Genomic DNA, 27,800 nt, shown 5'->3' on the forward strand with positions numbered 1-27,800 from the left:
CTGAGAAAGTGTGAGTGTGTCACCTTGATTGGAACAAAATATACATACCATGGATGCTGTAAAAGTAAAAGTTAGAAACATAAAAACTATACATTGTGGCATTTTTAAACAGAAGAGAAACAGATTGTCTGCAACATTCAACTTAAATTGATTGAAGTGAGAGTGAATCAAACACTCATCCTGGCACCCAACGAGGTGCTACTCAGGGTCGCAGGGTTTCCCCAGGCCGAGTGCAGGGCCTGAGGGCCCATCAAAGGGTACAGCGTGTTAAGGAAAGTCTTCCGCCTCAGCGACATCACAGGACATCAGTGCCGTGACTCAGGGCTCGCCATGGATAACCCTCAGCTGGCTAAAGCCAGCCCCCAACTGAGCTTGCACCCGGCCCTAATACCCCCATATTGTAACCCAGCTTTTGTACCCCCAGAGGAAAAAAAAGAGGGGGGTGCCGATTTCCAAAAGAGATGGGGAGCAGAGAGGAATTGAGGCAGGAAAAGAGGGGGGAGTAAAAGAGAATGAGAGAGGGAGAGGTGCTGAAATTGAAGAGTATGAATGGGAACAGATTGGGTAATTATAGTGTGGTGCCTGCCCTCTGTGGCGAGGAGTTAGGAGGAAATGTGAAAATGGCTGACAACAAAATGGCCTCAAAAGGACCTAAATCGGCTCCCAGGACTGAGGTGGTTAATTCAGCCGCTGTGAACGAGGACATGGCCCCTCAATTAGATATGAGTGAGGCTTCCTAATTGATAACAAACAGAGCAGCAGAAGATTAAACAGGAGAGGAGGCATTATAGTGAAATGATAGTGAGGTGTGTGAGTGAGAGAGAAGAAAAGAGCACAGAGAGAGAGAGAGTGAACAAGACATAAAAGACAGGAATAAGTCAAAATTCACAACAAGGGTTTTCATGTGTGTGTGAAGCAGCAGGGCGAGAGAGAGAGAGAGAGAGAGAGAGAGAGAGAGAGAGAGAGAGAGAGAGAGAGAGAGAGAGAGAGAGAGAGAGAGAGAGAGAGAGAGAGAGAGAGAGAGAGAGAGAGATTGTATGACAGACAGAACAGAACAATATGAACATTTGATGCCGGGGCGCTTTATTCCAGCTTAGCTCCTCATAATACTGTCTGAATCTGGAGAGAGAGAGACCCAGAGAAAGAATAAACGAATGAACAAACGAACGTGAAATGAGAGTGAGAGACAAACGGGGAACTAGCAGGAGAGGGAGAGAGAGAGAGAGAGAGAGAGAGAGAGAGAGAGAGAGAGAGAGAGAGAGAGAGAGACACAGAGAGAGAGAGAGAGAGAGAGAGGAGTATCAGCCCGACTAAGAAGGGATAACAATAATACTGCATATAAAACCATCAGATATTACACCTCTTATTCCCCAACGCTCAAACGCGACACTAATCTTATTTATATAAGAGCTTTAGGGGTTGCAGCGCGCCAGCTAGCCACACTGATAAAGAGGGGCGTTTTAGAGGGCCATTTTTGGGGAGGGGTAGAGGGGAAAGGGGGGGTGAGGTGAGGTGGACGCTAAGAGCCCGATATTGACTGATATTTGGGCTACTTCCAAATAAATGAAGGATTAGGTTAATTGGCACACAGCAGCACTTACAGCACATTTAATAGAAGGGCTCAACGTCTGTATGTATGCACTCTTGACACGTTGGCTGTGTGTTACTGTCAAATATGATCGATGGGAAATACATACCTGAAAATATGCTTCTTCTTTTTTTTTCAAAGGCATACAGAGTAACCTTTTGACCTTTTAAAGAATGCTTCCTTCACTTTACCCACACTCTGTAACACTTATGCAAATTCTTTAAAAACTGGGGCTAATTTTGTGGTTATCATTTGATTATTACGCCTCCTCTGACAACTTTGACTTCAGTTTGTGGTTTCATACATTTCCGACAATGCTATTCAAGATTTCATGGATAATTAGGAGCAACTTGTTGCTGCTGGTGTAGATAGGGCGGATGTCGAGAGAGAAACAGAAATGGTGATAATGTACTAACAGTGAAAGAGTGAGACATACATGTCATGTGTAAGAAATTGCTTGCTACTTAATTTGCTGTATTTGAGTGTCAGAGTTATATGTGAGAAATTAATCTACGTATTCATGTGCTTCTGTTGGTAAATGAAATATGATGATATGTGAGGGTCTGAAATCTCAGTGTTGAGTGAATAGTGAATAAGTGAGTGAGGGAGTGTTCGAAGCATAAGTCTGTGTTTCCTCCGAGATGTGTTTCTACCTGTAAAACACGTAAAACATCAAACCAAAAGGTGGCTCGAGAGAGAGTGAAGCCTTTGCTCTTTGATTCTGGGGGACTGACATCAAATCTTGATGATTATTTTTTGAAGTTTGGCCCCTGCATTTATCCAGTTATCTGCAGGAATGATTAAAAAAATACATTAAATACCAATTTCCAGTTCACGGGATAAAATGTTTTAGGTTGGAGTTTTCCTTTAACCTTTGTTAACAAACATACAGTCAAATCAAATATTGACAAAGGAGAGTGGAAACAAATCCACATGAGCACAAGTACGCAAACATGAAAATACATATTCACTAATTAACATAATAATCCACGGACATGAGCGCACACACAGACACACAGACACACACACACACACACAAAAACACGCACACACTTGTTTTCTGACACACCTGTTATCCAGGAGCCTTGTGTTTGACTAACACTTCTATCAGATAGGTGTTAAGGACTTAACGTTTTAATAAGGCAAATTACTCATCTGAGCGACAACAATGAGCTTATTGCAGAAGACGTGCTATACCTCCTCCACCTCCTCCTGCGGCGCCGACGGGCCCGGCGTCAGATAGTGGAGGAAGATAGGAGGGGGGTGAACCTAACAGACGCATGCTTTTCTTACTGCTAGCGTATCTAACAAGAAACAGTACGAGCCCTCATTGGGGAACAAAAGAGCTCGGCATCAGATTCGGCTATCACACAATTTGATTTAATTAACAAGCTACATCAAGAGCAAAAGACCCAAGAAGAAGAAGAAGAAAAAAAAAGAGGGGAGGAGGGGGTGGGAGGAGAAAAAAAAAACTTGTCCTCGGCTTGACTTGGCTGACGAATGACCTAATTGGTTACATTATCAACTCATTATCAAAGGCTAATTAGGGAGCTACAGAACAGCGCCAATTATGAAAAAAAATGCTAACAACTCAGTAACCCCTTACTACTACCACCTCTACGTAGCCCCCCCATCACCCCCACCCCACCCTCAACCTGCACCTCCGCCAAAACACCCCCACTACCACCAATTCCTCCTCCCCCTCAATTTAGCCTGACACTAAAGTGTTTCATTTTAACAAAAGGTTTCTTTTTTGAGGAGAAAGGCTTGGAGGGTCTCCATTGTTAGCTGGGAAACAATGGAGCTTGAGGGGATGGGGGTCGGGTGATGAGGGGTGGTGGAGGTGGAGGTGGAGGGGGGGCATATCATGCTGGGTGTTTCTAGAAGAGGTAAGAGGCACGTTATCTGTGTGTGTGTATGTGTGTGTGTGTGTGTGTTTATCAAGTCAGTAGTGCGTTATTGAGTTCTGTCGGCATGTGGGAAGTTAGAAAAAGTTCGGTGGGGATGGGGGTTGCCCTCATTAACCCCCTCCACCTCAACTCAATCAGCCAACCAGCAGGTTAAAGCAACAACACGTCCTAATTAGAGCGAGGGACAGAGCGTGGGGTGAAATGTCAACGTCCTCTTTTTCCTTTCTCTTTCTCTCTGTCACTCTTTTCGGATGATGTGATGCTGCTCGCTTGGTCGCTAAGTGCTTGAAAAAGCTTGTTGTAACTCAGCATTAACTTTGTTTCAAGATCTGGGATGAAAGGATTAGCAAATATCTGTTGTATCTGTCCTCAAAGGGGCTCAATCACATCTTTTCATGTTCTCTCTTAAATGTTGTTTGTGTAAAATTAACAAGAAAAACAGTAAAATCCTACATCTGATTCATACAATGAGCTTATATCACTGGTTTCATTTTAAACTAACATCACACCAATGTTAAACTTTCAGCTTTAAGGAAAGGTACTGCTTGTTGCAAGTCCACTACATGACTGAATATCAAAGCAAATCATCACTTTGGTTATTTGTAGGCCAATTTTCCCATTATGTGACACAGGGAAGCATCTTGAAAACACAATAAAAATACTTTAAGTAGTTACTCTACTGCAATATTTCAACATCTTAAAAGAGTAGTTCCACCCTCTCCATCACCTGTTTGAACTGTTGCCGCTACAGATCCATCAGAACACGCACCACACCATTTATGAACAGTTTTTATCCCAAAGCCATCACCATGATGAACTCTGAATGAATGAAAAGCAAACCCCTGGCACACATTACAACTTAATGTGCAATAATTTATTTATTTATTATTACGTGCAATAATATCTATGGCCACTTTTTTTTTTACACTGCATACACTGTGTGTGCAATTATTATATATTTATTTATTTATTTGATATTTCAGCCCGGTCCTTGAGTGCACATGAATTTTGTTGTATGTTTTGTACAATGACAAAAAATAATCTAATGTAATCTATATTAGTAATCTATAAACAAAGATTCATTGCACTTTATTTTGTTTTTCTTGGTCAATAAATTGGTACCAAATATGAAAAGAATTTGAGAATATCAATTTATAAAAGTCCCCGAAATGCGAAATTCCTTATGTACACTACTGAAAAAAAGTGAATGAACAAAAGTCTTTAGTTTGTGAATGTACATGTGTTAATATCACATTTATATGACCAAACTATCATTAATGAGGCCAGAAAGTTTTAGGAATTGTTGATTTTTCACATAAAGACATTACAGGATTTGACACATATCATGCATGGATATGATTCTACATGTATGTCCATGAGATGAATCACTATAGCTGGAAGAGTTTTGGCCTGTTTAACCCAGGATGAAAAGCCTTGATGTGGCTTTGATGGATGACTCCACCCATCAAAGTCAGTTCAACCTCAACACTGAGAATTTTTTGTCACCAGGATGATCTCGTTTTTCTTCCTTTCCATCTTTACTTGTCTCTTTACACCTCCAAAGTGACAAAGCAAGACCTTATTTCTTATTTTCTTTTTGCATTTGTCATATAGCTTTCCATCTACACCACAGCCCCCTCTCCTCCTGTCTGCTCCCCCCTTCCCTGCGCTCTTTCAAGGTCCACAGGCTCGACTCCACCTTTTCAATTCGGCTTCCCAGCAGCACTACTTAGTGGGGAGGGAATTGGAACCAGTGCTATCAGTGTGATTGAGGGAGCAAGGAGTATGAGTGTGTGTGTCTGTGTGTGTGTGTGTGTGTGTGTGTGTGTGTGTGTGTGTGTGTGTGTGTGTGTGTATTAATGTCGAGGGTGTTGGTGAAGCATGGAGCAAAGGGGGCCCCAATGAAAAAGGGGGTCAAACACATAGAAGAGCATTTCAGCGTGGAGTGGAAGAAAGAGCGAGTTAGAGGGAAGATGAGAGGAGAGGAAAAGGCCGAGCCGAGGCCATGGAGGTTGTGAAAAGATAGGGGCCCATACTGAGATCACACCTGCTCTCTGACACACACACACACACACACACACACACACGTATAGGTTACAAGTCATGTGCAAATGAGAGCAACAAGGGTACAACAGTGAAAGAACGATTTAAATAGGTTGTATAGCACTACTTAAGCTACAATATGGACTCTTTAATATGTCAGGGCTTTGCATGAAGTAAATATCTTCCACAGTTCATCATTTTAGTAAAAATGTCTCTGTGTCTCAATGAACTGTGTTTTACTTTTCAGCTGCAGTGAAAGGCCAGTAAGAAAAAGAGGGAATTTAGTGCTTAGAAAGAAAATAACATGAATTGATTTTACTAATTTGCAGAACTGAATTCTCATGTTGGCTTCAAATGAACGGTTAAATATATTCTTACACACAAAGAGGGATGCAGATCACTTACATTGAAAGTGTTTTATGAAAGGATCTATGAATGATCAGTTAATAATCAAAAATGTTGTAAGACATGTCACAACACAATCTCATGGTTTGTGATCACTGGGGTCAAATTTATGTGGAATTTTCCAATAAAACTGAATACATCTGGAAATTGTAAGTAGGTGGGAATGAAAAAGAGCTATTCCAAGAACACAGCGCAGTTTGATATCCTCACTGGATCATCAAAGTGGTCCTGGCATGGATCACGTTATGTTGGGAGGTGACTATTCTTTAAAATCTGTAAAACTTGAAATTGTATATCAATTTTGGTTAAATCTGTGCTCCAGCCTGTTAGAGTATTGTCAATATTTGTCCATCTTTCTGGAGTCACTGAGCACCTGTGTTGAGACTTTGTTTATGTGTCTATATTGTTTGTGGTTCATTTTGTGAAGCATCTTTTTGGTCTCAAGCTTTTCCTACTTTACTGACTTTAAAATAGACCAAATAATAGGTTTAACTATATTGTAGGGCTGCAACTAATCATTATTTTCATTATAAGTCAATCTGATTAGTTGTTTGGTCCATAAAATGTCAGAAAATGGTGAGAAATATGGATCATTTGTTTCCCAAAGCCCAAGGCAATATCCTCAAATTGTGTGTTTTGTCCTGACCAACAGTACATAGCCCAAAGATATTTAGTCTTCTCTCATAGAGGACTAAAGAAACCAAAAAATAATCACATTTGAGAAACTGGAATTAAAGAATATATACATTTTTTGTCTTTAAAAAATGATTCAAAAAGATTAATTGATTGTCAAAACGGCAGCTAATCAATGATTTCAGCCACGTTTTATTATAGTTACGTGTCTCACTCACCATAAATAAGTCTCTGGCTTCTAGATCTACAGCGAGGAGGAAGGCCTTCTCAAAGCGTTGGTGTCTGCAGAGAAAGAGGAGACAATTTAAGAGACAACATGACAACATCCTGACAGACTGAAAGAAGTGGAAAGCAATCATCAATCAAAAAATACATGAATGGATAGGTCACTTGTGCATATTTCTTCCTTATACCCACACAAACACAGACAGACACACACACACACACACACACACCTCTACATAATAAACTGTCAATAATTGAACTGAGAGTAGCGAGCCCTCTTCCTATTATCCAGAATTAAAGCTGCGAGAGAGAGAGAGAAAAGAGCTGCATCTCCTGGTACAAAACACCTCAACTTTTTGCTGTCTAGAGCCAACATGAAACAAACAAACACAAGCAGAGAGAGAGGAGGAGGAGTGTGTGTGTGTGTGTGTGTGTGTGTGTGTGTGTGTGTGTGTGTGTGTGTGTGTGTGTGTGTGTGTGTGTGTGGGGTGGGAGGAAGGTGGTGGTGGGGGGCTTCCTTCATTTGATGTTGATGGAGAGAAAAAGAATGCAGGTAGGTGATAAGAGAGGAGAGGAGGAGGGATGCCAAACAACGCTCCAGCTCTGCTACAGAGGAAGAGAGGAAGAGAGGGAGAGAGAGAGCGAGAGAGCGAGAGAGAGAGAGAGAGAGAGAGAGAGAGAGAGAGAGAGAGAGAGAGAGAGAGAGAGAGAGAGAGAGAGAGAGAGAAAGAGAGGGAATGGGAGGTAATTGCAGGAAGGAGAGCGGTAAGCAGCAGTGTGTGGGAACAACAGGGTCTATTTCAGTCAAACAGGCGTTTCAAAAGGCTCTCATGGCAGAAGAGAATATGAAACAACAGTCTAAACAGGTGCATGTGTGGTGCTTTGCCTTATGAATGACTCAAAGCTGCATCTATGCGTGCGTTTGATGACATTCAAAAGCTATTTCCTTTTTAGAAATTTTTAAAATAGCAATAGTGAGCGGTAAATAAGCGGTGTTAAATTGTCTCTTCAATGGATGTCATTTTCTGAAAGACTGTTTTTTTTACTTATTCTGCACCCTGCAGAGTGTTTTTAATAATAACTGAATAAAATCCTTTGGTAATGCCTTAAAATTAAAAAGAGTCAAATCTCACATCAGCAGCTTTAAATCATTGATCAGTCATCTTATCACAGGTGATTTTAATTGTTTGATTCATGTTTTAATTACTATTACTATAATTACTTATTATTTTTGGAACATACTGTTAATACTAGAGCCCGATCGATATAGCAGTCAGCCGATATTATCAGCTGATATTGAGCTATCGCAGATATATCGTATCAGCGTATATATGTTGTCCAATATGTACAAGTGTTTGATAACCACATTTAAAGGATCAATGCAAAAATGTGTGTTTATGTATTCTTTATATACAAAATTATCAGCTGACATATCAGAATTTTCTTTAGTTCTTAATATCAGTATCGGCTCCAAAACTCCAGTATCGGTCTGGTCTTAGTTAATACTGTATGTATTTAGATGAATTAAGCTACAGGACAGTGTGTGTTACCTGAGGAGGTGGTGAAAAAAGCGGCGGGCGTATTTTAAGACTCCCTTCTTGTACTCCAGTATCACTGTGTCAGAGAGAGGGGCAGGTGGGGCGTAAAACACACCCAGTGCTGCTTCTAGTTGGGCTACAGACAGAATAGAAACACTCACAATTAAAACAATAAAGAAAGAAAACAAAAAGAGAAAAATTATATTCATGGGATCATGTGAGATATGTGTCAGCAAACAATTAATACCAAGCAGCGAAAGACAGATATTTAACATGTTTTACAATATCAGATTTCTGCTATAGAACATAATACTGTGGCATCAGTGCTGCTTTAATGCCCCCCTCCACTCAAAAATGTGTTTTTCTTGTTGTTCTTACAGTTTAATATTTGAGCTTCACTGTGCAGAATGACGTGTGTGCAGTTTGATGCAAGAAGGCTGTTTTCACGTTAATCTGTGCAGGCCTATGAGCATGATTTGTGTGCAGTTTGTATGAGCAGTTAAACTTTTGAAATGAAATATATCTGCACATTTATATATTTTGGGATATTCAATGAGAAAAAACAAGTATCTTGAGCATTTTAACAAGATAACTGAACTTTTTTTTTGTGGAAAAACCATGTCAGACACAAATTATCATTCAATAAGTAGAGTATTTTATATTCATCGTAAAACATGTCTGGAGGGGATCTTTAAATTTTAACATAGCTTAAAGTGTTTGACCCAGAACCCCACCCTCTCTCTCTGTGTTCAGCTCCAGCCTCAGCAGGTGGTTGGTGACGGAGCTCAGGCCTCGAAAGCACTCGTCTCCCATGGTGCTCCAGTCCATGGCCTCCAGGATGCCCAGCGCCTCTCTGACTTGACCACAACGCAGCCGCTGCTGCAGAAGCTCCCCATGACCCATCTGGCCCCCGGTCACAGCGCCTGTCACAATGAGCACAAGTTTAATTTTAAGTTTGAATGAATGAATACATTGCATTTTATGATGATGCAGTTAACAAATGATAAAAGGAACAAAACTGAGATGGATGTCATTAATCTTCATGTAACCCTTACTTACTGTGCAGGGTTAAATGTAGCCTGTTTATACAGTTTGAAAGCTGTAAAAACACCTTATACGCATTTATTTTTGTCAGATTTTTCTTAATGTGATCCACAGTTTACAAAAATGATACACATTTTCATATATGCAAATGTACAAAAATGAGAAAAATCAGCATTTAAACATGTTGCTGTATTCATTATATTTTGTAAAACTGTGATTTTGATGTCTTTTTTTCCATAAAATTAATCAATTGAAGGATTAATCAAATAATTAATGACTGATGGGGAATTTATGAATGTGAATAGGTGTAGAGACAAATGAATGAGTCAGAATTTGAACAGTATGTAAAGGGTTAAACTATATATAAAAGCCTCCTGTCAGGATGTATCAAAAGGTTTAGATGATAAATGATAAAATATGAAGGAAAAAATATGCAAAAATCTATCTATTCTTTCAACTCTGTGGAAAATCTGCATTATGGAGTAAGGTACTGTAAGTATAAGGTTTTCGCAGTTGCAGTGTGTTACTTAAGCTAAGTAAGTGTCCAGTGGATCGGTCTAAACTCTGAGGCGCATCACTAGATTGTTCAGACGGGCATCGACTTGTCAATCAATTAGCTGGGAAGTCTGTTTAATCCCTGGTGTGTATTTGTGTGTGTGTGTGTTTGTGTGTGTGTAAATGCAAATGCAACAGCGAACTAACATCTGTTTAAATACATCTAATAAATACTGGTAAAAATATTGAGCATACAGTACGTTCTCGTTCTCCAAAAGTTCAAATGATTTGCTTAAATTTGATTCAAATCAGACTGTCTGGTGCTTTAAGTTTGGTTGTTTTTTTTATTGTGATGAGTGATGATGAGAGGGACGCTGCAATTGATTATGCCTTTTAACCAGAGGTGATATTGATTATGCTTTTGTTTGTTTGTGTGTGTGTGTGTGTGTGTGTGTGTGTGTGTGTGTGTGTGTGTGTGTGTGTGTGTGTGTGTGTGTGTGTGAGGGACAGAGCAGATTAGGACTCTGCTGAATAATGGAAGGACGAGGTTTTGTACTCTTACTGGCAGTGCAGGTGTCTCCTTCTGTGTGTGTAAGGGCAGAGGTGTGTGTGTGCGGCTTGACACAAAGACGGCACATACGGGAAGTGAAGGTGTTGAATGCCAGGGGTGATTATGATCCATTGTGACTAGATCACGATGGTACACGGTACAACAGTAGGAGGATTTGTTGCAGACTTGTTTAGGGAAAAAGGCCGATGTGCACGTGATGAGCGTTGGAGCGACGCAGGAGCGCCATACTTAAATGTGTGCTGCAATAAATGGTAACTAACGTAACTTCAAGTAAGAATTCTGAAAGTGCCACGTTAAGACATTTTTCTCATTCATGCTCCTAGGATCATGTTACGATGTCATATAGTCATTAAACCAAATTTGGACATACTACATCATAATAACTCCCATCCTTCAATCTTCACACTGGCTTCCAGTTACTCACAGAATAGATTTTATGTGCTGCTGCTAGTTTATAAATCATTGTACAAACATTTCTGATCTACTTAAAGAGTGTAAATCCAGCAGGGTCCCTAGAGCCTTAGTGAGTAGTCAACTGGTAGTACTAGAGCCCGACTGATACTGGATTTTTGGGGTCAATGCCAATACTAGGGAATAAACCAATTCCCATATCAATATATTGTAATGATCCCTCAAATGTAATGAAGGTACGATATTTTACAGTTTAACAATAAACTTTATTGTATAAAATGAATTAGAGCTCTATGAATAAAAGAAAACATGCAGAACAAATAAAAAAACCAAAAACAAAATATGCATATATTCAACTTGAATAAAGAAAAAGGGTCAGAAAATGCTGCATATATAACTTAACCCCCCCCCCCCCCAGTATTGGCCGGTCGGGCTCTAGGTAATACCTCGAGTCAGAGCTACAACAGGGTGAAGCGGCTTTTAGCTACGATTCTGCACACAGATAGAATAAACTTAATATATCTTAATTTGAATTCCAGCCAATTTGATAGATCATTTGTTGCATCAGGAGCAACTTACAACTCATTACTGCACTGTAACTCTAACTAGTCTTACTTAACTTGTTAATTAGCATATTAGTGTGTTTATGTGTCTTTTCTAACATCTTTAATGCATTTTATGGAGCACTTTGAATGGTGCCACGGTTCTGGACAGTGTTAGTGATCACCAACAGCAGCACTGTCAATGGACCAGGCTGCAGCAAGTCAAAGTCAGCACTGACTCATTGTTTAATTAATTGAAGAAGTTGTGTGTCTTGTGTGTGTGTCTTTGTAAGTGTGTGTGTGTGTGTGCGCGCATGTGGGTGTACAAGCAATTAAAATGACAAGCTGGCAATTAGCAAGCCCCCAAATCCCCTAAAGAGTGGGCTAATGTGGCTAATACATCAGCTGAGCGTTGAGCGGTTTGTGTGTGTGTGTGTGTCTATGTTTATGTGTGAGTGTGTGTGTGTGTGTGTGTGTGTGTGTGTGTGCGTGCGTAGGGGTCCTTGTGTTGGGCGTGAACGTCTGCTCCTCCAAGCTAACCCTGTGCAAAAACAATGGCTCCTTGTTGATTCGCTCCCACACCCGTCTACACTAACACCTATTTGACCAGCTCAGTCACAACACGGTACACAAAACAACACCAAGCAGGACGAGTTCGGCTTCGGCAGCAGCGTAAACAAACAGCCACGAAGAAAGAGCGCTCACACTGTGCGCTATCAACATGACAAGAAGACTTCAGAGAGGAGAAAATGTCTCTCTGCTACAGCTGACTCTGAGTTCAATTGCACGGATATGAATGATTATCTAAAGCTCAGCATTTAATATGAAAATATCGGCAATTAAAAGTGTTATTATATTGTCAAGAATAGCTCTGTAGATCTTAATATCTGAAATTAAAATGTCTTAAAGTTCCAAATGGAAGGAGTCCTTTGTAGTCTGGTCAAAAGGCTGGTTTTGTATTAGTAAATTTTAAGAATACTAATGGGTTTAAACTCAATTTGTCACCCTGGGTAGGCTTTGTTTGATAAAAGTGATTAACAAATGAGCTCTGTGTCCAAATTAGCAAGAGGAGCAGTGGACAAGGGAGTCTGACTTCATGTTACTTCAATGCCTGTGGAGTAATATTCTGTTTGTTTAATAAAGACGCACCAGCTTGGTCTCACTCTTTTAAAAAACTAGTTACACTCGGTTATGTAATTACACTTTAAACATCAATCATATTTCACTAAATTCTCATCCTCGCTAAAAAATTACTATTTCTTTTGCGTGTTGCAGCACATTCCCTGGTCTGCCCTTCCACAGCCTGTACCGGTGCAGGCCTAGCCACGGCTAACGTGTGCCCAGATGAGATAACTCGGTACAGGCAGGGGGGTAGGGAGGTGAGGGTGGGGGGGGGGGCACCAGGGAGGGCTGCCTCCTATGGAAAAAAGAGAACTTGGAGCTTGGCCAAGTCTTTCTTCCTCGCCGCCTCCCGACTCACTCCTTCTGTCATGTAGCGGGCCTTATGAAACAAGTCAATACAGAGAAGGAGCGCAAGCAAACAAACAAATGAGTTGGAGTGTGTGCGTGTCTGTGTGTTTATGTGTTTATGTGTTTATGCGTTTGTGTGCGTGTATGTGTGTGCGCATAGAAGCACAGAAATAGAAGAATACACACACGTGCGGGGTGGGGGGGGTGGGGGGGGAATTATCATGGAGAAAAGACGTGCAGTGACTTTCTTCATCAAAACCTTGGCAGACCATCAGAGGAGGGAAAGCTATTGTTGGAAGACACCCTCCCCTTTCCCTGTGCACACAGGCAAATGCAGTTGAATACACACAGACAAACACACACCCTCAAACACACAAACTCAAATACACACAATCTTCTACCTACCTCCATCCGCCCCCACACTCACTGCTTTCAAACTTCAGCAGAGAGCTGCGTGCCACTGTCACATCTTCTTTCCAAAGTCACAATTAAAGACGCCGGATGTGTGTATGCGTGAGTGTGTACAAAGCTGTGTTTGTGTGTATGTTAGTGTATGAGCGTGTGTTCGAGGGTTAGGTGGCTGCTTCGGAAAAAAAATTTTGATTGGCAAACTTTATCTGTGGGCCCCGAGGGACTGCGCAGCCACTGTAAACGATTTATCGGAAAAATGCATCCCAGAATGCACCTGGGGGGCTCTTGCCCCAGGGCGATTATTGAATGACCTCTGAGAGCGTGACTCCTGCTAACCTTCCCGCCCGTCAACAAATTAACTTCCCTCAGCAGTGAAGAGGTACTAGGACCGTTCGGTTGCCGTATTTACACAGCGGAGTTCAGAGAGAGTGTCAGATCCAAAACAGAGGAAGAGCTTCTGGAGGGAGGAGGGGAACCTTCATTAGTAGGAGGTGATGGTGATGGTGTGGAGGGTTTATAAATAATTTTCTATGATAAAAAAGTGAATGGAAAATGGAAATGAATTTTAAGGGTTGGCAACTTGTTGTAGTGTGGTTTGAAACTGTTCTTACTGCTGCTGCTTTGAGACATTTGACATGATAAAGAAATGAACGAGTCTGATTTTAAACTTACTGAGTTTTGTTAATGCCTTAATTAAATTATTAGGTGTTTCATTAGGTGATTGAAAGAAAATGAATCAACATTTTTTATCAATAAGCTTTGCTCTGTACCATAATTGCATATCTTTGACTTCCGGTTCGTTAATTATACAAGCAACAAGCAATTTTCAACCCTTAAACAGGCAGGAGTGGAAAATGAGATGTGAAAATTATTATTTTTATTTACTTTGATGTTACTAGTTATTTTATTTACACCTTAAGTAAACATTTCCACAAATAATTTAAAAAATATTTTGGATATTTTGGATTTTATGATTTGCATCTCCACCAGGATACGTTGGCCCCTATTAAGCTATATAAATCTATCTATGTATGTACTTCTGGTGCACGTTGCCTGTTTAAGGGTTAAGACATCATCTTGGTCTTAAGGCTTTTAAGTGACTTAGCTGTTTACCAATCAATCAAATAAATATCATCTGATTGTCCAATAATGGTTAATTGCAGCACTAATGTAGAGTTGTGTACAATTAACAACTTCCTACATTTTATTTCCTTACGCTATTTTATAAGAACAGTAAATTGTTCTTCAAATTGCATTTTCTAATTCATTTTACGTACCTAGTCGGAATCTCAAGGCTGCTAGTGGTCCCCCATGAAAGGCCAGCATCAGTGTATCTGTCCCCTCTGGGCCTCCGTCCAGGCCAGTCCCCCACTGTAGTCCCTCCAGGCCTCCAGAGCAGCGCAGGTGCTGAGATAGTCTTAGTGTGGCAACCGGAGCTACCTCTTCCGCTACCAGTGCCATGCTTACAGGTGCCAAGCCCACATCAAAGCACATCAGCTCCCCGTGCCCTCCCCCTACCATGGCCACGGCCCCAGCAGGATGCCAGGCGAGGAGGGTGGCTGGCACAGGGCAGGAGGCCAGTAGAGATACCCCCCGTCGCTGGTCGTACAGTACCAGTGAGGAGTCACTTAAGCCCAGGAGGAGTGTTGTCTCACATGGGTGACGTAAGCAGGAAACAGGATGGGAAGGCAGTGGGATTCGGGTGACAGAAAGACGGTGCATGCGCCCTCGGGTACATTCATACACACAGGTGTCAGCCCAGGGTTCCTCACTGGATCCTTGGGGTCCAGCGGGGAGCTCCACTGTTAGCATCTGGTAGGGCTGGAGCCGACTGAAGCAGCAGTCCAGAGGGTTGCTTTCAGTCCGGATAGAGCTGAGGACCTGGCAGAGGGAGCAGAGGTAAAGAGAGAGTGTTAATTAAATGAAGCAGTTCAAAAGTTCAACTGATCCACACTTGATCGTTTTCCCATCTGACCCAATAAATCACATTTACATATCCAGTACAAATTGAACTGCTAACATTTATTTATTCAAAGTAATATATTCTTACTCTAAACCATTTACTTTTCGATTCGTAGTTTAGTTTTGAAAACATCTGCTTACTTACTGAGCTTTAAAGGACAAGGTTCACAATTTTTATTAAAACAGGGTTAGGGTTAGCAGCAGGTAACCACTTGATATGAGTTACATTCAAATCACATTTGAAGGTGAGCTTTTAATAGTCAGTATGAACAGGAGGAATGACCTCTTTCAGTGTGACTGTTTTTGTTTGTGAAACTTGTTGAATAAATTAAGCAACTAATTAAGAAACTACGATGCATTGAATGTGCAAGAACTCTTGATTTAGAGGCTGAGAGAGCTCAGCCTCTAAGAGCTTTTTTTAACAATGACATAAACCTGTAAATTATCCAAGACGCCATGTTGAAGAATATATAGGTTAGTTTTAAACTTTCAATTGTGAATCGACATTTTTAATTTACTTCCTGCAATTCCGGCACACTTCATTATGTGTTACCAGGAAAAAGAAAGATAAATCGATCACACCTAGAAGACTGCTGTACATTTTCTATTCTGTCTGTATCTGTTTTTGGTCCAAACATCCCCATTAACTCTACAGTGGTGCAGTTGGTAAACAGAATATAACCATTAAGAAATGAAGATCAAGCCTTATTGATAAGACTGAGAACATTGAACCGGTATCCTCTAAATTGCTACATCTTTGTCTGTTTTGGACTTGGAAACTACTGACTTGTGGCAATAACGTAAATGAACCAACCCATTTTAAAAATAAAAGAATGATAAGGAAAGAGAAAGAAAGAGAACACATGAAAGAAAAACAGGGACAGAAAAATGAGTCATACCATGGCAGCAGCCCCAAATCCCCCCTGGAGATGGAAGAAATATAGCCTTCCACTTTACTCATAAACACCCGACTGTCAATCAAGACAGCTAATGATAAGCACTCCATTTTAACTCAAGGTCAACAACATCTTCTCCCTTAGCATGCTACAGCTTGGCACTCGGCACCCAGTGATAAACAACCTCCTGTTTACCTGTGTGAGGAGCCAAAAGCTCAACACTAGACATGGTCTGAATGACAAGAAACAAGCCTTTTTCTATATAAAGAGGATGATACATGAAGAAAAGCTTGGAATTATCTGACCAATGGTCACATCCAGAATTTATATTATTCACACCTGGATCACAACCAGTTGGTGGGAGTGGGCACAATGGCCCTGCTAAGCAAGCGAGCATTGACACTGAGGGAGATAGGCCGTGTCACCGGTGGTACTGTCGATAAAACACCCACAAGGAACTGGGAACAGTAGGTGGATGACAGGAGACAACAGCTTGTACTAAACAGCAGCCCAACAGTTCCATAGTCACTAACAGAGCTTTTCATGAGGGATTTCACCTTAGCAAAGCCTCTATCAGAGCCCTGCATTGACCGTGGCAGCTTTGGCTAAATGAGCCCATTTCTTTTCGCCGTGTAGACAGAAAGAGGGATCGGCTGCCTGCCTGCTTTCCTTTCCTTTCGCAAAGCTGCCCGGCCCAGTTTTTTGGCAGGCATAGCCAAAAAGGGACTTAGAGGGAGGAAGGGAGTTTATTTTGCCTGCCCATGGTCTACAGCAGGAGAGAAGCAGATGACTGTCCTCCTGAAAGGTTTTTTTTTTTTTTTTTTGCTCTCCATAATCCCCCAGAGCTAGCTCCTGCTGCTCCCCAGGGGGTGGGTGCTGTGTGTGTATGTGTTTGTGTGTATGTGTGTGTGTGTGTGTTTATTTGAAGCAGCAGGCAATGCATGTAAGGGGTGGAGTATCCTTGGAAGGGTGCGGTTCTCTGGATAGCTACATTTCTGCTTGGAAAAAAAAGTGACAATTGCATTTAAAAAACTTGCACACAAACACATAGCAGGCGAGGCACCATAGTCCGTCCACAGAGTGCTGTCACAGGAATCACAAGACCTACTTCAATTCCACAAACCCTGACCCCCCAACCACATCTCATCCTCTCAGCTTTTCATCCTCTGCCCAACTTGCTAGTGCCCGCTGTGCCAGCATGCCACCATGGCACCATCGGGGGATGAGGTGCAGCTGATTCAGCTCTGCCTCCCCTGACAGGTGAACTTCCAAGGAAAGGAGGAGGAGGGGGGGGGGGGCAGTGTCAGCTAAAGCTCAGAGGCAAAGAGCAAATTCTGCATGGCCTGGTGCAAACACCTGCGACAAGCCACTGCTTCACTCTAGTTTGGATTTAAGACCAATCTGTGTTTTGTCTTATGTCTATTTTAACAACATAACACAAAAAAACATGGATGACGTGGGATAATGTCCGCTCCTTATTGAAAAATATAAAAATGGAATCACTTCAATGATATTTGGGTTATTTCCACCCAGCGTTACAGTCAATAAAAGGGATTACCCTGCGAGACAGCTCCACACAGTATGTAATGGGCCTCAAATGTCAATGCATTGATTTGTCATTTCCTCAATGTTACATGGATGTTTGAAGATAAAGTATATTATACAGTGGAGTTATAGCTAGATCGAAAATCCATTAATCTACAAGAAAATCCTCAATCACATAATCATTATTACAGAAATCATATCTCTGACACACACAAAATTTAGATAGTATATTGCTCCAGTTGTGGCCTTATTAAGCTGGCTTCCAGGACATTTTAGGGTTCAGTTTAAGTTTACTTTTATTAATATTTAAAAGGCCTTCAGGTCTTAGATATTTAAAGCCAATATTAAGCAACTACACTACAGCTACATTGTTTATCTCCTAACTTTACAAAAAGACCCTGAGCTCAACTGATTTACTTATTGACTAAGATGAACTTAGTGCTCCACTTTCCATCAATAGCTCTTTTGGAGCGGCTTTGAGACTTACATAAAAGTGCAATATTTAAAAGGACAAATCTAAATAATGCTTCTGTAGACAATTCAATATAGAAAACACCCTTTCCCAGTCACATTTATTAAAGCCAGCACAGCAGCATTTGGACTGTGGGTCATCTTTAAGACCTTGCTGTGCCTCAGTGTCTTTTCCATGTGGACCGAAAAGCAAAGGAAAGCTAAAGGCCACTGAAAGCAACACAGCTGATTAGAAGATTAGAGGATGGCAGCAACTCTTTCAAGGTTTCGGGATTTGAATCTTAACCAAAAACTCTTACAAACTGCAAACATTCATGTTAGCATAAGACAAGTTACGAGATACTTTACCTGCAGCTGATTAATGCACAAACTCTCACAGTCACCTCTTTAACCAACTAATAAAGCTGCATGCTCAGCATTTACTACTATGAAAATGTAAGCTATTCATAATGATATGCATAAATGTTCACAAAAAAAGCAGGTGGTCTGTCAGGTGACTTCAGGACGACTATGAGAGGAGTTTTTCTGTGTATTGATCTCACAACGCTGACTGAGGCTGTTGAGTATATCTCTGCTGCATGAATAAAGTCTCATAAAACTATATTTTGATATCCAAAACATCAGTCAGTACTTACAAGCAGAGAAGAGAAAGGACTTCTGAAATACAGTACCTATGTTTCACTTCAATATATTCACAAAGGCACAGCTTTGTTTGCCTGTGAGCTCTCTGGTGTATATCGTGGCAGCTGAACGTACCGTATTCTCTGGTTCTGACAGCATAAAATGGAAAAATTATGAATAAGGTCAAGAGAGGAAGTGAGCAGGTGACTGAAAAGGAAGTGAGGGACAGAAGGAGAGAGTCAGACAGACAAAGTGTATGCAGAAAAGACAATGAGAAAGAGTGGGAATGGAAGTGAGTAAAGAAAGAGAGAGAGAGAAAAGGAAGAAAAAAAGTGGGGGTGGAGACATGGAGAGAAAGATGCAAGGAGAGCAGAGACAGACAGAGAGAGACAGACAGACAGAGAGAGAGAGGCCTCTGGTAAGTAGCTTTCTCCTGGTTATTGGTTTCAGTGACTGGTCAAAACTATTCTTCTCCATTCTTCTCCTCTCTCTCTCTCGCCGGCACCTTTTTTCCCCCTCCGTGGCGTGAAAGATAAAGCGGACGGGCCCAACTGTGTGGCTGGCCCTTGTTCACAGCAGTGGCCTTTTGAAGCCAATTTTCCAGCTCACGGAGCAGAGAAAGACAGGGAGAGACGGGTAGAGAGACGGAGGGACTCGGAGGAGAGTCGAGGGATGAAGGGATGAGGGGGTTCTGGAGGGGGCGGGGGGAGGGAGGGATGGGACTGGGAAGTTTTAGGTATGTGAATTAGGGTTAGAGTTGAGGTACTGATGTGAGAAAATGCACAGGCACAGCGGGATTACGAGCCAAAATATTCCTCACACCATAACTGCCATAATTGGTACCACTGAACATAATTGTAGTGCGGAGGGAATATTATTCACTGGACCTGAAACTGCAGAACCAGTGTATCTAGTGTGATTTTTTACAAAGCAGTGGAGCTTGGGAGAAATTCTGCACTTTGCATTCAACACCCAACCCTTTCATGGTCCGAATATGATTCCAGTGCATTGCAGAAAAATGTGCTTTCTACTCTACTATGCTTTAAGTCTCCATATGAAGACTGCAGCTTATGTTTTAGAGGCAAATGTTGCTGTTTTACATGAATAATTTAGAACCAAATAACACTTCTTGCATTTGAGATAAAGTAAAGATTGAAATACTTAATTTTCCCTGCAACTATACATTCTTTTCTATGTACCAATGATTTAATTTAGGTTTGTCTTTCATGGACAATTTGTTTTTTTCTTGTTTTACTAGAGACAAATGCCACACAGCACAGTGCCAAAGTCAATAAGACAGAAATCACACAAAATGCCGATCAAACAGCTGCAGAAAAACTGTTTGGTGACAGATAACAGGATAGTCATACGCTTTAAAAAACAAAAACAAAAATAAGTATGTTCGCAAACATGCACAGACACACACACACACACACACACACACAGACAAATGCAAGAAAACGTTCATCTGGTGTTTTCATTTCATTAAGATTATTAAATTCCAGCAAATGTTGTGTGTGTGTGTGTGTGTGTGTTTGTGTTTGTTGGGGGTTGAGGGAGAGAAGCATGAAGGAAGGATCATTAAAAATGTTAACTGGCTGCATAAAAACCCGAACTGTATGTGTTTTTCTCTCCTTCCCACCCTACACCCCCCTGCGTGCCGTGGCTCCACTTATCAGCACGAGGAGTGGGGGTGGGGGGTGGGGGGTGAGGGGGGGGAGCATACGAATTAAGACCACATAGGGAAAGAAATCAGACTTTTTTAAATGCCGAGAGACTGGCTAGAAAATTGGCTTAGTGCGGCAGATAGCGAACTGAACAAAAGGAACATATATATGAGCTTGAAGTGATTGAAGTAGCTGGCGTCTCCCGATGTGTGCCCGGCGTTTGATTCCCGCCACGGCTCTTACATAAACTGCTCGCTTAATTTCACACCGCGCATCTGAAAAATGACAACAAACGCTTTCATTAGAGCACGATGCCGCAGCCCCACGAAGAGACTTTAATGTTCTTGAAGCGTGGAGGAAGGAAGGAGGAGAGGAGGATGGGGAGGAGAGGAGAAGGCGAAGGAGAGGGGAGGGGGGGGGGGGAGGAGGGGTGCTGAAGGAGACAGAGAGAATAAACTAGGTGAAGGAGTGTGATAAATGTGGAGAGTGTTCCAAAAACAAGAAGCGGAAAAAAAGCAGCGAACAGCATCTGCTTTGATTATTTCAATATTCATGTGCCCCCCCACACCTCCCTTCCAATCACCTCCCAACCCTCCCTCATTCTCTCCTGCGTGAATTTGTTTTTCCTAGCATGCAATTGGTAACGCTCATCTTTTTCCTCCCTCTTGCAAACTCTCTCCCTCTCTTTGCGCTTTGGCTCGGTGAATATTTTGCATACGCTTACCGGGGTACGCGGTATGAGGAGTGGAGTTAAGCCCGGTTCGGTAATTTGGGATCTTTCATCTGGTTTTTCGGCGTGAGGCCAATTCTACGTTAACACAGAATCGGGTCATGGGTAGGGTTTTGCCCCAAGGCCATGAGGATGTGTCAACAGCACGTGTGTGACTGTGTGTGTGTGAGAGCTCAACTGTGTGGATGTGTAGGCGTTCTCCTTCACATTGTACCACGGCTTAGCTCTCCTGCCTATTTCATATAGCGATGCATGGAGGAGCAACAGAGAGGTGCCACCCTTGAGGTCACTAACACACCATCCCCAATCTCACTCTCTCCACTCAAAACAGCAGCTTTGTCACTGTGTGTGTGTCTGAGTGTGTGTGTGCGTGTCGGGGAAGATAAACAAACAGCTTGAGTTATGATTTGTGTTACTGAGTTTAAGGCTTCAAAACTGTACTTAAAGGTATTTAAAAAAACCTTTCAAGTTAAGATTTTCTGTGATGGTTATTCACACAATTTTATGCCATATTCCGTGTCCTTACTTTATTTGTTTTGTGTACTCTACTGAATCATTGTAATTATTGATGGCTGATTAGTTGGATTTAGCTTGGCTTGTTCTCTGTAAAGTCCTGTGAGACATGTTTATAATAAGAGCTGATGGAAAAAGGCTTGATTTATCTTTGAAGAACACATAAGCAGGATTTTATAGACAGACAACTCCCCCCATCGCCCTCACATCATCAACTACTAAAGGTGCAACAAGCAAAACAAAAGTATCATTATAGTATATGTCACTTCAATTGCCAATCTTTTGCTGAATATGTGAAACAATGTTCTAATTTGTAAGCTTTGTCTATTTCATGCTACTGTAAAGTGTTGCAGTAATTTGTGGTTTTAAATTCTTGAATGAGCCAAAATTTAGAAAAAATGTGGTGCTGCTTCCTGTTTGAAACACAGGATTTTCCTGAAGTGACACTTTTAACTTAAAGTGACAAAAGATCAAATGAATTCATCCAGATTAATATGCGGTTTCTGTCACTATAGTTTAGGTCTTTTTTTGTAGTTACAGTGTGTGATCCTGGGCGATCCCAAAGTGTTCCCAGACCAGGCGGGATATGTAACCTTTACAAGTCTAACCTAGGTCTGCTCTGTGGTCTCCTTCTGGTTAGACATCACCGAAATACCTCAGGTGGTTCTAACTCGCTCTTGATGTCCAAACTCCGACCCCTCGAAAAACACACTTTGCTGTAGTTCAGCTGGGAAACTGCTAACACTGCACCAATCCACCTGTTGATCTCACACTCCATCTTTAAAGAACAGTGAAGTCCTGAGGTCTCTAAACTGAACTGTACTGAACTGTGATATGCCTGCAGTAAACCCACAAGACTTCTACCATAAAGCCCACAAACATAGATGTAGGATGGATGAGAAAACTCCAAAAGCAAAAAGGAAGATTCATGGTTCAAATCAAGCCCCATGAGTACAGGAAATAATTAACTAACCCGTCCATTTAAACAATACAACACTCCACAACTTTTCATTAGGGAACCCTACATTAGTGAATATTGCCCTGGTGGAAAAAAAGACTCGATTTGTGGTGTTTTGCTGCACGACAATGACACATGTATTAAAGGATTTCATCGTCTAACCTGTCAGAAAACTTAATAGTCATAACTTTTATATTTTTAAGAGTGTGTTTGTGTGTTTCTACCTTGAGGCCTTCTACAGGCGAGCAGCTCAGCAGGACCAGATTGTCCCTGTGCGTGTTTGTAGGAGTCCAGGGCCACAGCTCCTCTCCGGCCTCGTCCAGGTTCCACCAGCACAGCGCCACATCCTGGAGACGGTTGAGACCCACATGTCTGAGGAGTCTACGTCCCCGTCCGCTCACCTCCACACAGGACACCTGATGCAGAGGAAGGATGCACTAAGAACAGGGTCAAGATAGGAAATACAATATAAAGATCGATATGAGAATACCCAGAGACGCCAACAAAGTTAAAATATATCTTATGAAGAAGGGGAAGTTATTAGAATATCAGCTCCTTAACCTCAGTGATTCACCCATGTGGATTCACTCACCTGAGGGCTCTGAAACTTCCACATCTGTAGCTGCAAATATCACTCTCTTGTCCTTCCCCCGTCTTGTTTGTGTTGATGTCTAAGGTTGTTTTTTTTATCTTCCATTATTAATGTCTGTGTGTGTGTGTGTGTGTGTGTGTGTGTGTGTGTGTGTGTGTGTGTGTGTGTGTGTGTGTGTGTGTGTGTGTGTGTTTTGTTCTGTCGGGCTTGTTGTTTTAGTGATGTGCATATTTTTGGGAAGGTCCGCCACGCTCTACGGGCCACAACACAGAGGCGCACAGTAATGAGCTCTCGTGGTGCTTTGGGGGCGCACACACACAGAGACACAGACACACACACACACACACATACATGAATGCATGCATGTATGCACGCAAATACACATGTACATACATGTAGAGACACTGATATGTATATGTGTACAAAAAGGCACACACACACACACACACACACACACACACACACACACACACACACACACACACACACACACACACCATTAAACAAACAGTTCTCTATCCGGAAGCACTTTTAAAGCAGGTGAAATTGCAGGTCTTAGACTGTGACCCTGCCTTTCATGTACACCACAGCTCATTCCCTCTTAAGACACACACACACACCCCAATATTCATACAGGCCTTTCATACACTCCTTATCTCTGGTCACACTCACTAACACAATGAGCTAGTCGATGGCTAACACACACACACACACACACACACACACACACACACACACACACACACACACACACACACACACACACACACACACACACACACACACACACACACACACACACACACGTCCATGACCTCTGTCACAGCACTGAAGAGTAGCTAGGACCTGACAGATAGAGGCAGGACAGAGGTGAAGGAAGGGAAAAGAGGGGGGAATAAAAGGGTGGTAATGAAGAAAAAGTAGATTGTTTGGGTTTGGACAGAGGGGGTAAGAGAGGGGTGACGGCTGTCTTTATGCACTACAGCTTTAGGGAAATGGGAATAGAGGAGAAAGGCATGCTTGAATGAATGAATGAAGGACAAAACAAAAAAAATCATACATAAGGAGATGAGAAAAGAAGGTAGAATAATTGGAATTGTTGTAATAAATCAATGAGAGGTTTGTGTCAAAATAAATATCTGAATCCCAGGAAAGGGGCAGTCAGTTGTAAAATCAGAAATCCCTTTAAATAGGCATTTTGTCATAAGCGGGGAATATGGGGATGTTAATTAGAAATTAATACCAAAAAAAAAACAAAAACTCTTGCTCTGGCAGCACAAAAAAACAAGCTAAGGAACATGCAAAAATTAGTAAATCGACAAGCTGCACTGTATGAGTAGAGCAGATTTGGGGTTCAGTGGTCCATGCCCCTGCACCTGCCACTTTAACCCCTCCTCCCTCCATCCCTCCCTGCCTCCACCCAGCGTAACAGTGTCATCATGACAGTCTGTGTTTTATGTTATTGTTAGATTCTTATTTATTTGTTATATCTTTTATTTTATTTTATTGAGCTCACCCAGCGTAACAGTGTCAATGTTTTTTTTGTTATATTTCTTACTGAATATAAAAAATGCCTTTGCGTGTTATGAAAGCTGAACCAAGACAAATTCCTTGTATTTCTATATTTGGGCAAATAAATGATCCTTGAATCTTTGAATGTCTGCCCTTCTTGCCCTTTCTTCTTTGGGGGTGGGGTGGGGGTGTGTGTGTTGTTTTTCTTTTGGGTGGGGGGGTGAGGGGATTCGCTTTGGACACAAAATACAGAGGCGAATGAAAATGATGGAAGTACATCTGATGATAAAAGGGAACAAAGAGTTGCCCCCAAACAGCTGAACGGGAGATCACTGACAGATTAGAAATGGAAAAGAAGAAAAAAAAATAAAATCTGAAAATCACTGGGTTAATAACACACTCTATCTCTACCCACCCCTGTACCCCCTCCATCCCTCCATCCCTACCCATCTCTTTCCTCTTCTAGATTTTTTTTTCCTGCTGGCGTTTGCTGGTCAGCAATAATCAAAAACCACTTTCTGTGGGCCGGATTAGTTTAGCCCCCCCTCAACGCCCCCCACTCTCCCTTCTCCAGCTTAGCCCACTGGACCAGGGCGATGTGTGTGTGTGTGTGTGTGTGTGTGTCTGTGTGCGAGTGTGTGTGTTTGTGGGGGATGGGTAGTAGGGCATACGTGTGCACACGTGTGTATGTTGCAGGTTGCCTGAGTGTGCGTGTGTGTGTGTGTGTACATGCACTGTAAGAGGACCGGGGTGTACAATATGGCGTGGTGGCTGAATGAGTGTGTATGTGTTGGGGAGGGTGTCTTATCAGGACTCTGCTTGTGGAGACAGATGCACGGCAGGAACGATTGCTTTAACACACAGCAACGTGCACGCCCACGCACACACACACCTTAACAAAAGGCCTGGCAGTAATGTGATAATGCCAGGGTTAGTGGTTAGCCAGTTAGTGAAGGAGGACACAGTGTAGTTTTGTTTTGGGGAAGGAAGGAAGGGCATGACACATAATCAGACTGGTTATGAACACCTATTACCCCCCTCCGCCCCCTCATAGATCAGACTGCCTCTCAATATGTAGAAAACGATGACGTAGAGAGTTAAAGGCGACTTGGGCACATTTCAATCACAAGTCCTTCTCCCATGAACTTACTCAGACTGCATGCTGGATGGAAGACTCTTTAGAGACTATAGTTCGTGTTGCACATATTATACACAATGATACAGACAGGAATTGAACACCAATAATTTACAGATTGTGTAAGGCCTTTTATTAAAGTCTGTCCTGAAACAACAGTCAGGTTCCCCAGTGAATATTGACACGTGTATTTCCTGTCGTAATCATCCCTCCTGTTTGTACTGGACACTAAGAAGTCCCTTCATATAAGCGATAGGGGACAAAATCTGCAGCCCTCCCAGCATGACAAAATGTATTTAAAACTTTATCTGAAAATAATATGAGGCTTCAGCAGTCCAAATGAGTCAAATCAACTCAATATTATTCAAAGTTACCATCATTTTAGTACCATACTCCCTTTTAGGATCCTTCCACTGTTGCAAGACACAAAGAGGGACTTCTTAATATAAGACAGAGAACTATTTCAGACTGGGTCTAATGGCTCAAGCCTCATATTATCCACAGATAAACTTTTAAATAGATTTTTGTTCCACACGACGAGTGTAAATTTTGTCCACCCCATCACTTCCTTGCTTACACATCATAAGCACATCAAGAAGGGATCTAATGCTCAGTGAGAACAGGAAGAATCCATACAGGCAGCAAAACACCTGTTTCAGTGTTCATATGGGCAGCGGCCTATTGTTTTAAGACAGACTTTAAGAACTGCGACTCTACCCTTTAATGACAGGAGGGTTGCAATCAATGACAAGGGATCACTTTGATTAAAAAAGACAAATCATTTTTGACCAACCTTGTTACAATTATAAAGTATAGACACCTTTTAAATAGAAAACATAAAAGTGATCCATTTGAAGGTCATTGGCTTAACACCTGAAAAGGCAAATCTGATAACTATCGATGAGCACCCAGCATCGGAACAAGAAAGAAGGTGGAAACTAGTTTACCACAAAAAATGCATAATTTTGAAGAGTTTGTCGGAGTATAAAAGGAGGGAAGGACTTGTTCAATATTTACATCCTTGTAAAAGAGATTATTTAGGGTCTAAATACACACTGTGGACAAAAAGCTGATCATAAAACAGTGAATACTGAAGGCAAAAATTACAGAGTACTGGTTTGTATTATTCAATCATTCAATTTGGGTGTAAAGTTTAAAGGATATGTGTATCCAGCAGTAATGTCTTTTTACATTTTTCAAGATTTTTCCAACATTACCACTTTCTCCTACTGCATTAGGCCAAATTAATATAATAAATGGATATCAAAAGCCTTTTAGATGTATTTGAGGTCCTTATTTGCATATTTTGTAGGTGAATGTAGTTACTCAGCCAATACACTGAGTAGATTTCAAAGAAGATTGTTACATGGGCTGTCACAGGGACCCAGCTGGTGTCTCAGTCTACTAAACTACTGATTCAAACAAACTTGGATAATGGATTTTAAAGGTATTTCTTATTTAAATCTATTTCATTAGTTCTACCTTTCATTCCATGTTTCTTATAGTTTTTTTTTATAATGGCCATGTATAGAAAAATCATGTGACTGAATTGAATATATTTTTGTTTCCAGACTTCACTAAAAATCCACATTTGAAAGTGTATAAAATGTTGGCAAGCGAGTGGAATAAAAAGAGAGTTGGACAGTGATGGACTCTTTTTTTTGACTCAACCTTTTTCTGTCTCACATAAACACATGCACACTTCATTAATGTGTTTCGACTGTACCTTGATTTCAGAGGGCGAGAGTTTGTCTGTTCGCTTGCCAGCCTCAAGGGAGTCCAGGTTCTTTTTGTTGAGGTAGACTGCAGCCACTTGGCTCTGCTCCAGGAAGGCCAGCACAATCAGCCGATCACTCAGCACCGCTGAGGATGACATCACCACATTTGTCATTGAAAATCATGTTTTGAAACA

At 41.5% G+C, this 27,800-nt stretch overlaps 1 protein-coding gene across 2 annotated transcripts in view; it reads right to left on the bottom strand.

Moving 5' to 3' along the window:
* Nucleotides 1-27,800, bottom strand: part of wdpcp (WD repeat containing planar cell polarity effector) — a 70,743-nt gene that overhangs the window by 14,411 nt on the left and 28,532 nt on the right. For both annotated transcript variants that reach the window (XM_053332883.1, XM_053332884.1), the window contains exons 8-13: nt 27,615-27,751; nt 22,874-23,065; nt 14,564-15,167; nt 9,077-9,265; nt 8,355-8,478; nt 6,798-6,861 (exon numbers count right to left, since the gene is read on the bottom strand). In XM_053332883.1, the coding sequence (XP_053188858.1) occupies nt 6,798-6,861; nt 8,355-8,478; nt 9,077-9,265; nt 14,564-15,167; nt 22,874-23,065; nt 27,615-27,751 (1,310 nt within the window). The remainder of the gene's footprint in view (nt 1-6,797; nt 6,862-8,354; nt 8,479-9,076; nt 9,266-14,563; nt 15,168-22,873; nt 23,066-27,614; nt 27,752-27,800) is intronic.

Source organism: Scomber japonicus, chromosome 14 (assembly GCF_027409825.1).
Source record: "Scomber japonicus isolate fScoJap1 chromosome 14, fScoJap1.pri, whole genome shotgun sequence".
Lineage (NCBI taxonomy): Eukaryota > Metazoa > Chordata > Actinopteri > Scombriformes > Scombridae > Scomber > Scomber japonicus.